This window comes from Chenopodium quinoa, unplaced genomic scaffold (assembly GCF_001683475.1).
Source record: "Chenopodium quinoa cultivar QQ74 unplaced genomic scaffold, ASM168347v1, whole genome shotgun sequence".
NCBI lineage: Eukaryota > Viridiplantae > Streptophyta > Magnoliopsida > Caryophyllales > Amaranthaceae > Chenopodium > Chenopodium quinoa.
The window spans coordinates 2,599,636-2,610,087 of record NW_018744239.1 but is presented as its reverse complement, the minus strand read 5'-3'; the positions used below and the strand labels follow the sequence as shown (position 1 = coordinate 2,610,087).

Sequence of the window (10,452 nt, the reverse complement as noted above, 5' to 3'; positions counted from 1 at the left end):
AACTCAGGATATTGGAGCTCGTGCTGCAGCTCATATCTTTACTAGGATCGGCTTTTCTATAGCTAGAGGAGTGGGGGCCCAGATTGTATCTTGGCTACCCACTAACTTTTTATAGGTTATATAATAATAATAATAAAATCTGCTCTATTCTACGCTATTCTGCTCTGCTTCAATATGATCTGCTGTACTTTGTTCTGTTCTGCTCTACTGACTCTTCCTCTGCTCTGCTCTGCCGACCCAAGTTCTGCTCTTCTCTGCCATGCCCAGAAAGTTGGAAGGTTACCACTAAACTAGTATATGCCAATACTTGGCTGATAGAAGAGCTAGTATGGAGTATATTAGTTATACTAATATGAATATTTAGTATCCCTCGAGGAACGCATGCAGGGTTGTATTTTTTTTCTTTTTTTTTTTTTTTTTTTTTTTTTTTGAAAGGATGCAGGGTTGAATTGAATTATAGTTACATTGTTGTTAGTTAATCCTTTATTAATTGTTTATTTAGTTAATCTGATCTACTATTAATTACTCCGCATTTCCTCACCCACCCAGCCACGTACCCTTTCCATTTTTCCCAAAGTAGCTACTATAAATAGAAAGGGTCGTGACTTGTGAGGATTAATATGAAGTAATATACTCCGTATATAGCAATAGAAGCATTATTTCACCCAAAAGATAAACACACTTACGCAAAGTATTTTAATATGTTCAAGTTTAAGTAATAAGTGCAACAAATGGAAAAGGTCTCAATTAACTTTCTGGTTGCTCCTGTTCTATTAGCAATGTTGCTCATGTTCAGTACCTCAACAGGTTTGTATATATCTAAATAATACTCCCTCCGTCCCTAAATTACATTCCTCCTTTCTATTTTTGGTATTCCTAAATTACATTCCTTCTTTCTATTTTTGGTAAGTTTTTTTTAGTAAATCAACTCTTTTTTTCTGTTTTATATTTAATGCTTTCTCACTCATCCTTACCTAATCTCACTCATAATCCTTGTGCCAAATTACATGAATATGATTGGTTAAAAATTTTCAATTAGGAGCATGTGATTGGTCCTTTTTTTTTGCAAAGGATTGGTGACATGTCATGAGTAATAAATAATCTATCTTTATACTTCCCATTGCATTATCTAATTATTGTTATTTGTCTTATTCTTTCCTCCTTAATTCCCGTGTAAATTTCCAAAGAGGAATGTAATTTAGGGACGGAGGGAGTACTTACTTTTTTTTCCCCCCCCTTATTATTTGGTGCAGTGTTCACAAGAAAACACATGTCATAGAGGCTCAACATTAACTTAGTTATTTCGTGGATCAACTTATTAATTATAACAATAAAAACAAAAAAAAAAGTAGATAATTGTAGTTACATTTATAATCAAAGAGATTGAGACATTTAATTTGTTAATATTAATAATAAAATTATTTGTTAAACTAGTTTAAATCCCGTGCAATGCACGGTTATTGTTAAATTTTATAAAGAGTTATTGCATTGAATTGTATAAAAAACTTAAATCATAATACTAATTTAAAAATAAATATAACTTTAATTTTATATGTAACTCTATCAATGTCAAGACTAGTGACACTTAGACAATTAGACTTGACTTTAAAAAAAAAAAAAAAAGAGGTCTTTGAAGTTTTTATTTTTTTGTAAAAAAGTACTAAGGATAGTACCCGCACATGCTGCGTTACTGCGTTAGTATTGATACGACTTTTAAGAATAGAAAATAAAGTGTATATATATCTTAACAAAATTGTTTTATTTTTAATTGAATTAAACATTATTGCAAAAGTAACAAAATTGGAAAAAAAAAGTTTTATAGTATTATCGAAAACTAAAATAATATATAGTAGTATTGTTTAATAATATTTACCTCATTTTTTTTTTACAAAAATAATACCAAATAAAAGACTACTTAAAATGATTATAAAATGATTTCCTTAAAGTATCTGTATAAAAATGAAAAGTAAAATGGGCGGAAATTTTTTTAATGAGATTGTGACAAGTGTCATTTTAGGTTCGTTTTTAGTTATAGGTTAATGATTATTGTTTTGAAAATGACATTTGAGAAAAATGGAATCAGTAGATGTTACAAAATGGATATTCAATTTAGGTTATAAGTCATAAATAGTGTATTAAGTTTGCGTGATTAGATTTATTTTATTTTATTATTTGTAAGAAAACTTTGCAAAGTTATCGTATTAAAACTCTCCTATTGATTTTTTGTAAACTTTTTTTTTTTTTTGAGGGCATTGTAAACCTATTTCATATAAGGAATGAGAACCAAGACAATTACATAAGGTCATGTCTAAAATATAAAAACAAAATTTTTGAATAAAAATTCTTTAAATTTTAATTTATAGTTGAAGTTTTAATGTACTTACATGTTTCATACTTCTAAAGAAATAATTCAATAACTCAAGATATAACGTACAAGGAATGGAAGACCCTGTAACAGAGTACTTTCGCTCTTATATTTATTTGGCACGTCAAGATATAAGTTACTTAGACTAAATTTAATTGGTGATTTATTCTCATGTAAAAACATTAATAGTCGGGTAAGATCTTGTTTAATTTGTCTCATTGTCTATTATTCAAATATAAAAAAAAATAAAAAAAAAATTAATTTTTTGTTGTACGTAACTAAAGATATTACATTTGAAATTAAACATTGGTAACCGTGCCTAAATAAAATGTGTCAGTCATCTGCTAATCTGAAATAAAGGAAATATCATGTACCAAATAAGTATGATGTTTAATTTTTTTTCTTTTTTCGTTCAGCTTTTTGTTATTTTATGAGGCTGAAAATGATTTTCATTGGATAATATATGAATATATGACGGGAATGAATGTTTTTTAATACTTCAATCTATATTCATTATTTTTTAACCGGAATTGAACATGGTCTTTGAGTCTAAAGATTTATGGCCATAGTGATGTATTGACAAACAAACACCGTTAAAATTAAAGAGCATTTAGGGCGTGTTCAGCAAGATATAGCTGTGAAGGTAGCTATTAACTGTGTAAGTAGCTTTTAGCTGTCAACAAGTTGTAGCTGTGAAGATAGATAAATTTTTAACTAGCTGTTACATATAATAATCAATATTTTATATTTAAAACTATAGATTAAATTTCAACAGCTACCTCTATTTTCAAAAACTAATATTTTTAACTTTTTATAAAAGTTACCCCCACCACTAAAAGCTACCCTAACCATTATTTTGCCAAACACTGAAAGCTACTCAAATACTAGCGTCGAACACGCCCTTAATACTAGATATAGTAGTATAAATCGTAAAGCTACAAGGACTATATAGTTAAAAAGGATTTACATTTTTTCTTCAAATATTACTCTCTGATAAAAAAAAATAAAAATAAAAAATAAAAAAAATAATAAAAAAAAAGTCTCTGTAATTCTTGATACATTTTTTTTAAAAAATTTCAGCTATGGCCATTGTAACGATGCCAAAAACTTCTACGGAAATGCCAATGATGGTAATAGAAGAAGTGATGATAGTCCAATCACCAAAAATTGATGATGAAAATGGATACCATGAAACAAATATGATGATTACGCAGTCGCATAATCGTGGTTTGGACGCCCAAAGAATTAAGCAAGAAGTCGCAACAAATGATAGCGGGGAAGTTTTGAAGTGCGCTGGTCCCCGGCAGTATTGTAACATTATATTTGGACCTCCTTGTTGTAATGGTACATGTATTGAGTGAGTCTGTTAGTATTGAGGCACCTTTTGCCGGTGGAGCATGTGTGATTATATAAAACACAACCATATGTATCAAAGTCGGGTTAAATATATTATAAATAACTTAACCCGACTGCTTAGGTTAAAGGGCTTGATACTTTGATCCCATCCGGCCTCTAATCCTCTAAGTGTTCCTAGTAACGTATGATCCTTTTCACTATAAGGATGTAGTGTAATAGCTAGTGTGTATTTGGCTAATCATGCTCATGTATTTATAATGCTTTCCTATTTGCATGAATTATGATGAAGCGAAATAATTATGTATGTGATTTTAAGTTTTTCTTAAATAAAATGTTGATTGATTACAATCTCCTTCCTATTTTAAACAATAATAACAATAATAAAATTAAGTGGTCTCCCCAACTAACAATGACTCCAAAATTTGATAGGTTGTCACACATGTCAAAGATAAATTTCTAACAAAACCTCCTGGCAATGTAATAGGTAAATAGGATCGAGAGAGATGACAATTTAATCTAACTTCTAAAGATTGGAGAAACTAAACAAAATCACGAAATTGGGATTGAATTAAGGTAGTTTAAACAAAAATAAGAATGCACGCAATTAATAAAAAGGTCTAGGGTTATGGTTCACCATACGTGTTTAATTCAAAATCAATCATAAAATCATCAACAATTTAATTAATCAATTATTTGGAGCATGCAATTGCTAAGCCTACGGTCGGGTCTTAACGATCTTAATTCAACATATGCAGTACGACCACTAAGCTAACATAATAAGAATTGTTATCAAACAGTTGATCATATTGCAAGATTAACAATTACACACTATCAATTAGAGAAATTAATAATAACAATATTAATAATACCAATTAAGATTCATCATTCCAAAACCTTAGAAGTAAACTACTCAAGCATGAATAAATAATTGAAACTACATCTAATAATTCAATTTTGAGAAAGCATAATTAAAAGAGAGAAATTAAATATCTGAATGAATAAAATCAATAAACTCAAGAACAATCCATGCATGGAGTTGCCCATAAGAAACTAGGGATAAGAGAACCAAAAACGAACATATAAAAATAATGAAAAGCACGAACGACACAAGAACAATAATCCCTTAGAGCATTTATTATATCCTAAGTTCTAATCTAAAGATAAATAATAATTAAAATAAGATAGGGAAAAAAAAACACATTTTATGATTAGTCGAATTAAAGTGTTATAGTCCACATAGGATTCCTCATCGTTTGCATGCACGCACACCCCATGTAATCCCCGTATTTTTTAAATATTTTATAAATGAAATTTTTTTTATTTATAATATTTATTTGTTATTTTCCGGAATTTAATTTCAAAAGTTTCAAATTATTAATCTTGGACGAAAATTATTTGAACAAATTATTTTATGCACCTTTATTCTACAATTTATGTCCAATCAAACAAGCCTAACCCATTTATTTACTTAATTGACCCATTATTTTTATGAGACTCAATCTTCCTATTTACCCTAAAATTCTCTCCTATAAATACCCCATGAATCCCAAAAATTTTCCACACAAAAAGGTTAGTTTATTTTCTTTTTTCCTTTGTTTTATTAATTTGTGTAATTATAATTATTGATTTATGGGTTTTGATTTTATTGTTTGATTAATTTAATTAGTATCAAATTGTATTTTGATGATTAAACTATATAATTTCAGATTTTATAAATGTCATAATTTTCAGATTTTGTAAATAATATAACATAGGGTTTTTAATTATTGAAAATCATGATTTTAGGGTTTTTTATGAACAATTGATTTAGGGCTTTTATAATAATGATGTTTTGAAAATTTGGTGATTATAACTAATGATTAGTTTAACTTAATTCCATATTATTTTGAACACGTAAATTCGTGTTTTAATTTTTAGATTTATGTTCGTTAATATTAATCTCGTATTAATCCCAATCAAGTTCTTAACTCATCCGATTTTGATAAAAAAAAAAGAGTAGTATATTTCATGTGGAAACAACGTTTTAAGAAAGACTCACTACCTATGGCAGTGAACACCACCCTCTCGTGGCCAAATTCAGCCTCTAAATATGATTTTCGAGCAATTTTTGATTTTTAACGAAGTTTTTTTAATGCTTAAAATTTTATCCTTGAGTTTGATTAATAAAATTAATTACGTTTACTGTTAATTAAGCATAAATATATGTTTATTGAAGTTTTTAGAGGTTTTTCATCATATTATATTGTTGGAAATTATTTGGGTTACTACTATTAATTGTTGGTTGTTTTTTTAGGAAGTTAATATTTCCTAGGAGACTTTTAATTGAGTATAAAAGTGATGTGTTGATAAAGTTTTGAAGGGTTTTTAATTAAGTTAAAATTCTGGAAATATTATATACTATTTTTGATGTTTTATAAAGAGGGTTTAATCACCCATTAAAAAGAGAGACTATTAGGGGTTTTAAATAATTTTCAGATTTTTTATTAAACTTTAAACTTGCTGTAATTTTATGTATAAGAGTGTATTTTAAGTTTTCTTATGAAGAAAATTTAAAGAACTATATATAAGCCTTTAATTTTAACTAAAGGGAAGGTTTTAAAGTATTGTTTGATTTGGATTTTGAGGTTTTAAAGTAAGTTAGTATTGCTGTAAATTTGATTGATTGGGTATTGATTGAGATGTTATTGTTTGGTTTAGGAAGGAGTTTTATTGAATGTGATTTCTAGATAGTAAAGTGGCATACATACCAATTCGTTTATTCAAGGTACGTACAACTTACGAAACCTTTGTCTTTAGATGCATGTTTAGGGATGTATCGAGAACATTAACTTAGTATCATGTATAGAGAAGATTGGGCTAAATTGTTTGGTTATACATTGTGATTTCCGTATATTGTGTATGAGGCATGTTTGAGATATAAGTATATGACTACGGTTGTGGGTGATGTATAAGTGATTTTCTTACCAATTGGATATGTTATGATTAATTAAAGGTTATGGATTCTTGGTTGTCTATAAGTGGAATTAATTTTGATAATGGTTCCATGAGGTTAATTTTTAATACTCTTTCATGAATTAATTATAATTTGAGTAGAGAAAGTTCATTAAAGTCTTTAAGACGAGGTTCAGGATTTGAAGTGCCCTATGCACTTAAGGTGTTTATATACCGAGGTAGTTAAAGGATTCAATACTAAATATTGTTTGCCACTAATAAATCAAGAATTGAATTGGAACTTTGGATTGCTTGGAATGATGTGATATTTGATTGATTATATATTGGGTTTGCATATGAGTCATCACCAAGTCTAAACTTGTAAATCACGTAAAGTGCAAGATGGATAAGCAATAAAACTCTAGATTTGTGCACATCTAGAGTAATGACAATCAGGGGTTGGGGTACACAGGGTATTAGCTGTGCACTTTTCTCGAGGCCATCTGATCTACGAATCTCTTATTTCAAATACTTTTCAAAACTAGGAGTTAGATGAGATCTCATACTAACTACGGTCACGAAGTCACGCCCGTGGTCGTTGGATGTTTATTGATGTTTCCGAAAGGAGTTGAGGCATGGGGTTTTTCTTTTATTGATGTTCCGAATTGAGCATGGGTTGGACAACCTTGTCTATTGCTTAATCCAATGAATAAATAAATGAGTTAGCTACTACCAAATAGTGAAGTCTTAATAAAATTGATAGTTGATTCGTGTGTTGAGTCTCAATGATGCATGATGTTTGATTATTAGAAGCATGTTAGGGATTTCTTAATTTATTTTGCAGCTTGTATGTACTCAACTTTGCTGATTGCGTGCTTTTGTGTGTGTCTTTCTTTGGTCACGGCCTTCGCCTTTAAATAACCCTGTGACAATCCAATTTTTACACTTGTAATATTGGGGAGTAGACTCATCACAGGTGTTTCCATAGTTTGGACTTGCATCAAGGTGGTGGGATTTCGAGTGGAGAGTTGGTTATTGTTTGCAGTTTATTTCTTTTCATAAGTTTGAATTTATTTAAACTCTGGTTTGATTTATTTACTACTTTTGTGGGGTTTTGAATAAGGGCATTAATGGTTCCTATTTGTAAGATTTAATTTGGTTTTGGTTATTCTAACAGGCTCTCGCAATTTACTAGATCTAAGTTCTTATTGAAAATAGTCTTTAATATCAAATTAACATCTGCTCGATTCATCAATTTAATATTGATATACTTTTACAAGCCGCAATTGTGGTTTTGAAACTTATTTATAACTGAGTTAGTTTTCCGCTGCTATTTTCTGATAAAGCCTTAACGTTTGAACACGTGGCGGTAGCACACCAGTAATTCTCTTGAATATTGTTCAGGTTCCTCACAGGTTTAAAGAGAGAATTATTAGGGTGTTACACCCCACCCATCAGGCGATGGGTGGGCGATGGTCGGACAAGATGCAAAGGGAGGAGTTCGACCAGTGGGCGCTGGTTTTCTATCTCCCCAATCAGTATCTACATCCTTAACTTAACGCACAGCATGACCATCGCCTGATGGATGGGCGATGGGTTGGCAGCTTCGTAGGGTTAACTTCGGAGGTTGTAACTCGAAATTTAGGAATATTATAGGGGCATGCAGACTATCATTGGAAAGTTCTTCAAGTCTAGTTTGCAACAACTTAAATCGTCTCAATTCGATGTGTATATCAAAAACTATGGTCGAATTGAAACAGTTCACACGGTTCAATTTTTGCCTCATCGTTCATTACTGTTTTGCTTCATTCTTAACTCAAATTAATTCAGAAAGGCACATATAGTGACCCCTTTTGGATGGTATGTTCATTTTCATGTACACGCTAATCAAAATCGACATCCACTAGCATAGAATATTTGATCAACAAACTTAATTCATAGGCTTCCATCAAAACATTATTTGAATCAACTCTGAACACTTCAAAAGCATCTAAATGACTATGATATAACCTGAAACCTTAAGAAAAACACAAACAGGACATAATAGAGTGATATATGATGACTTATGCAAATATGACCCTAAAAACTACCAAAAAGACTAAAAAAACAGGCTACAAAACTAGCATAAACGAGTATTTGTTCTTTATAGTGACCTTATTCATCAACTCCCTACAATCAATACGTAGCCCATACTTCCATCTTTCTTCTTAACAAACAATACTAGAGCTCCTCCAATAATGGGGGTCCCCAAGGTGATGCATTTGGTATTATGTACGCTTTTTTCTAACAAAATCCTAAAATTGCTCCTTTAATTCACTCATCTCCTTAGGTGTCATTTGACATTGCGCCTTGGAAACAAGTGATGTTTTAAGAATCAAAATCTATGGTAAAACCTATTACTCTTTTGGGTGACATACATGGAATCTCCTTAGAAAATACATCTAGGAATTCATTTACTACTTTGATGTTCTCATGGCCTAGATGACTCTTCATTATCCAAATTTCTCACATTGCAGAAATAGATTAGATGCCCCTTCTTAACGTTTTTAGTCAACTTCATCATAGAAATGATCCTAGTGTATTTAGGTCTCTATACCTCCAATGAATAGTAATTCACCTCTAGAAGTTCTCAAATAATTTTCTCAAATTCAATCAGATTCGATAAGAACTCTCACTACAACATCTAAGAGGCCAGGTCACGCATACAATTGTTAGGGGCTTTTAATCGTTGCATTAATTAGCTCTAATGTGATGACCTAGAGTCATCGTATCCGCTTGCCTTGCATTAGGTTAAGTGGTGATAATAAAAGTTAGACATCATTATTATTAGACGCATTACCTAGTGATGAAATCCAATTTTTAGATTATTTATTTATTTTTTATTATTATTTTTTTGGTTTCGTGTTATAATAAAAGTTTTAGATTTTGTGAGCCCTTGTTTGGTTCGCCTTATTTTTGCTTATCTGAACTTATCTGATCTGAATGTCAGATTTGATCAAACTTTGACCATAAATATATGATACTTTATACGAAAAAAATATATCAAGTGGGGTCTTGATAGATTCGTAATAATGTGTATTTTATTAATATGTGTTTTTCATAAATTTTTTCATTACAAAATTAAAGATATTTAGCTATAAAATACTGCACATAAAACGATGATCTGATCTGCATTTATTTGTTCAGAGATAAGTAAAAATAAGGTGAATTAAACAATACCTTATAATCAAATCAAATTTTGATAATTTTATGGTGATATAAGCCAAAAAATTAACTGAGCTCTAATGTGAAGAGTTTGGAGTATAAATCTCGATTTGGGGATAAACTCACCCTAATATCGTTCTCAACAAGTGGACCATGAGAATTAGGGGTGTCCGTTCGGTTTTCGGTTTGGAGTTAGGCCAAATCCAATCTGATCCGAAATATAATTCGATTTTCAATTTTTCAATCCGATCCAATCCGAATTACTCTCCCAATTCGATCCGAATTAAAATTTAATTATTTGGATCTGATCCGAAAATCCGAATTATAATACGTTAATTTTTAGCATCCAATACGATATATATATATATATGTAGTCCAAGTCTTAAAATTAATACAAGTCTTGAAATAGTGTAATTATTCATCATCAAGTCAAGATTAACTGTGATGCATCCTCTGTGTTGAAGGTTGGGTTAGCACAGGGACTGTTGCTCGCGACTATAAGGGTGAGGTTCTTTTTGCTGGAGTTAGGAGAACTAAGTGTAGATGGCCACCCGAGATTGCTGAAGGTAAAGCCTTACTCTTCGCTGCCCGTCTCG

General features: G+C 30.4%; 1 protein-coding gene across 1 annotated transcript; it reads left to right on the top strand.

Moving 5' to 3' along the window:
- The first annotated feature begins 303 nt into the window (after nt 1-303).
- LOC110694142 lies at nt 304-4,049 on the top strand. The gene is made up of 2 exons (XM_021871309.1): nt 304-807; nt 3,446-4,049. Exons 1-2 carry the CDS (start codon nt 732-734, stop codon nt 3,724-3,726), a joined length of 357 nt encoding a protein of 118 aa, XP_021727001.1. The 5' UTR covers nt 304-731; the 3' UTR covers nt 3,727-4,049.
- The last annotated feature ends 6,403 nt before the right edge of the window (nt 4,050-10,452 follow it).